At 32.7% G+C, this 4,321-nt stretch overlaps 1 protein-coding gene across 1 annotated transcript in view; it reads right to left on the reverse strand.

The window, feature by feature from the left end:
- Positions 1-538: 538 nt before the first annotated feature.
- The window catches only part of LOC106877134 (xylulose kinase), a 44,642-nt gene continuing 40,859 nt past the window's right edge, over positions 539-4,321 (reverse strand). The window contains exon 17 of the mRNA XM_014925974.2: positions 539-3,141. Coding sequence (XP_014781460.1) covers positions 3,082-3,141 — 60 coding nt within the window. The 3' untranslated portion in view covers positions 539-3,081. The remainder of the gene's footprint in view (positions 3,142-4,321) is intronic.

Here is a 4,321-nt window from a genome sequence, read left to right on the forward strand (position 1 = left end):
GAAAACATAACTAAATTCCATAAGACATTTAGTCTGACCATTTCACTTTCTTCCTTTTAAAATTACAATTTCAGGTATTCATTATCCAAAGAACTAACTGCTTTACAGCTTGTGCTTGTGAATACAAGGCACAAGACCACACATTTTGGTGGAAGGAACACTTAAATTTACTCCAGTATATTACTGGCTATATATTTGACTTTGCATAATCCTAACACAAATAAAATTGTTTTGCTTGCAATCAGTTCTGCTTAAGCAGATATTAGTAATGACAGCTGTATGAAGTCCTATTTCTGTGCATGACAAAAACTTTTTTTCAATGTAAAGAAATTGTAAAAATCAGAGTGAGAACCTTGATTTGCTTACAAAATGAATGCAATTTGTTGTTTTATTTTTCAATTTGGGATGATTGTTAGGTCTGCTTAACTGGGTGTTCCCAGTTATTCTTGTAAAAGCAGAAATAATTGTTTTCCAGTCTGTTCTGATGTGTGAGAATATTGATACTGTATATAAAAATATTTTAAAAAAACACTTAGTCTCTTTGTAAGATAAACTTTTTTAATAAAAATCCAAAAATTTCTTTACAATTAGACTAAATACTGTTGCATTGTGTCAGTCATTTTTCAAATTGGTTCATATTTTTATTCTAGAAGGTTTTTTTTTTAAAATATCTTTTTAATGACTAGGGCAATGACACTGACCGTCTTTTAAAGTTTTTCTGATGGAAAGAAGTACATTATAGATGTTTTCGATCCAGTTTGGATTCTTTGATGGCAAAGAATCCAAACTAGATCGAAAACATCTATATATTCATACAGAAGACTTGTTCTGAATGTTTGCAACAATGGAATTTGCTAAAAATACATATGGTTATAATATGGAGAAAATGGATTCTGCCAAGCTAACTTTTACAAAATTACATGATTGTTGTTTTGATTGGATGTGTCTTGATTCAGACTATGATTAAAAGCATTCTGACTATAAACTTTTTTTTTTTTTAGACTAATGACAACAAAGGCATGACTGTGTAATAAGGAGCTTGCTTCCCAACAACATGGTTCTGGGTTCAGTCCCACTGCATGGCACCTTGAGCAAGTGTCTTCTACTATAGCTTTGGGCTGACCAAATCCTTGTGACTAGATTTGGTAAACAGAAACTGAAAGTGTTTTTGTTTGTTTGTTCCCCCACCATCGTTTGACAACCAATTGTGGTATGTTTGTCTCTGTAACTTAAAGGTTTGGCAAAAGCGATTGATATAAAGTACTTAGGGTTGATTTCTTAGATTAAAAAGGCCCTTTAAGGTAGTGTTCCAGCATGGCTGCAGTCAAATGACAAATAAAAGAATATTGTTTGGATTACATTATCCAGTGTCCTGTTGTTAAGATGAGAAAGATTTATTTGGCTGCTGTTTCTAGCAGTTTGAGCAACCATGTAGAGACTTCTTATTGACTCATATTACATAAAATTTCCTATGACTCAATAGGTTTGTAGGGCTTGCCAAACAAAAAGCTTTCGGGCTAAATTGATTTAGAAAGACAATGAAAAGCTAATGAGGTTTGCTAATTTATTCAAAAAAATAAAATGAGAAACATTCTCCTATGTAATCTATCCATGCATGCAGAGCTGTGATTGATATTTACACTCTATTCAGGAGGCTACCACTCCTTATAAAGTTATTCCTACAGAATTTACAGGAAGGGGTGACATAGTATCAGCTTACAATTAACCAAATTACTACATGTTAATGAATCTTTCCAAGTATCTAGTACTCTTGATATTTTTTCAGTGAATCATAGGAGCCTATTTATTTCAGCTTGATGCTTATCTTCCTAATCTGTGTTTATTGAAGCATGGGGATACAACATAGACACTAACACACACACACACACATATACACACACATATATATATATATATATATATATATAATTGCTGGCATGTTGAGTAGTTTGGTTTCTGACCTCATTATTTCACTTTGGTAAATGTCTTCTATTATAGACCTAGGTCAACCAAAGCCTTGAGTGGATTTAGCGGACAGAAACTGAAAGAAACCTGTTTACATGTCTGTATGTGTGTCTCTCTCTCTCTCTATATATATATATATATATATATATATATATATATATATAACAAGAAAGTGGACATCTTTTAGTATTATTTATTTTCCATTGCACACGTTTCATTTGCAAACAGGAATTACAAAGATTTACATGTTAGATAGACATTAGAAATTCTTCACACAGAAAAAAAATTATTTTCATATGTATTTTGACAGCAGCAACCATGACCACATACTGTATTGTAATAATGGAATGAGCTGATATTAACCTGAACTATGCACATTTTAAAAATATATTTATATAGATACATCCCTGTAACTTAGTGGTTTGGCAAAAAAGGACTGATAGAATAAGTACTAGGTTTAAAAAATGTCCTGAGGTTGATTTGTTTGACTGAAACCCTTCAAGGTGGTGCTCCTGCATGGCAACAGTCAAAGGACTGAAACGAGTAAGAGTGTGTCACTATAATGTAAGCAATGTCATTTGTTTCCAATCTCCTGTAAGAACGTTCAATCAAGGTGTCATGTAACCTTGCTTGGAAACAGATAAGGGATGACAACGGAAAAAGCATCACTCTTAGAAAATGAACTATGCAAGCATGGAAAAATAGATATTAAAATAGTTTACATATGTGTGTGTGTGTCTGTTAATCTTCTATACAGTTTTCATGTACCCAGTTCCATTCAAGATATTGGTCAACCTGAGGCTATAATAAGAAAAGACCTTTACTCAAAGTGCTGTACTAATGCCAGATCAAATCTGGTGTCATGTAGTTGTGAAGTAAACTCCTTAACCACAAAGCCACATGTAAATTACACGCATTGACACAATTTTAGTCAGATTAAAATAATGATTTAACACTTAGGATTTTTGCAGGGAATCGTAGTGAATAAAAATTTTGTGAATTCATTCACATTTCTTGATTAGAATTAATACTGAAAAATAAAGCAAATCATTTTGATAGTAAATGGCAGTATTTGTAGCAATACTGCTGGACCCAACCAATCATTTTTATGTTGCCTTAACTCTGGGAAACTCTTTCTTCCAGTTGTTTATAGCGAGCACAAAGTTTTGTGTATAGCTGTTAAAAAGAAAACGGAAAAAGGATTAACTTATATTTTGTGTAAAGTTGGTTGAATAGGGTGAAAAAAAGGGATTAAATATTTGAAATTATCTGCATTTTATGTCATATATCTGGATGTATAATATTGTTTAACTCAAGCATTTAGATCACTCTGTTGAATGTAATGCTTATTTATTCATTGTTTTGAATTAATCATGCATTATCTTACAGCTTTGAGATGATGTGATTGTTTATTTTTAGATGACATTGAAGAGTAGGTGTGAGAGACTGGATCTGATCAGTTTGAATAAAAAACAAGTAGAATATTTTGGCTGGATATGGCCAGTTTAAATGCTAAAAGATTAAAGAAGCTTGAAAATGATAAAGATACTAGTTGACAGTAACAAGAGAAATAACAATGTGTAGAATTATAGGGAGAAGTGTTTGGAGATGGTTGTATATTAAGTGCAAAATGATAGGACAAGGATGATTGAGTGGATAACTTATAGGGCTGCCAGTTCATGTGTTGTGTGTTCAAATTTGTCCACAGACTGGTGGGTGGATCATGCACATAACAAAACAAAGTGCATAATATATAATTTAATTATAATATATAAAGTGGAAAAACACCCTACAGACTGCAATACAATATTGGTCCAGTGGAGGTAACCTTCCATGGTTGTCTACTACTTTTGATAGCTAATTGAACTAAGGTGCATATAGTTAAATATACTCACAACAAAATACTGAATAAAGTCAATTAGAGTGAGTTATTCAATGTCATATCTCTTTGGTCATTTTTGCTTCAATAAAATCATACAATGACAAAATTTAGAGAGATAAAATATCTACAAAAAGTATGTAAGACTGGACTTGAGATGAAGTTAATGTTTATTATGGTGAGTTGATTATATTTGTTTGATGTTAATTTTCAAGAGCTTGAATATATTTTTTGCTTATGAATTCTTCCAAGTGCAAGTTTTCTTTTCAGGTACACGACACTGCTTTTCCCCTTCCCAGGCTACAGGCCCACACCCCCAACACCCATACTGTTAGGATTGGCACTCTCAACGTCGGTACGCTGAAAGGTAGATCTGGTGAAATTGTTGAGATGCTTGAACGGAGATGCGTAGATATGTGCTGCATCCAGGAAGTAAGATGGAGAGGAGGTTCTGCAAGGTTCCTCACAGGCAAAGAA

The sequence above is a fragment of the Octopus bimaculoides genome, chromosome 4, assembly GCF_001194135.2.
Source record: "Octopus bimaculoides isolate UCB-OBI-ISO-001 chromosome 4, ASM119413v2, whole genome shotgun sequence".
In the NCBI taxonomy this organism is placed as follows: Eukaryota; Metazoa; Mollusca; class Cephalopoda; order Octopoda; family Octopodidae; genus Octopus; species Octopus bimaculoides.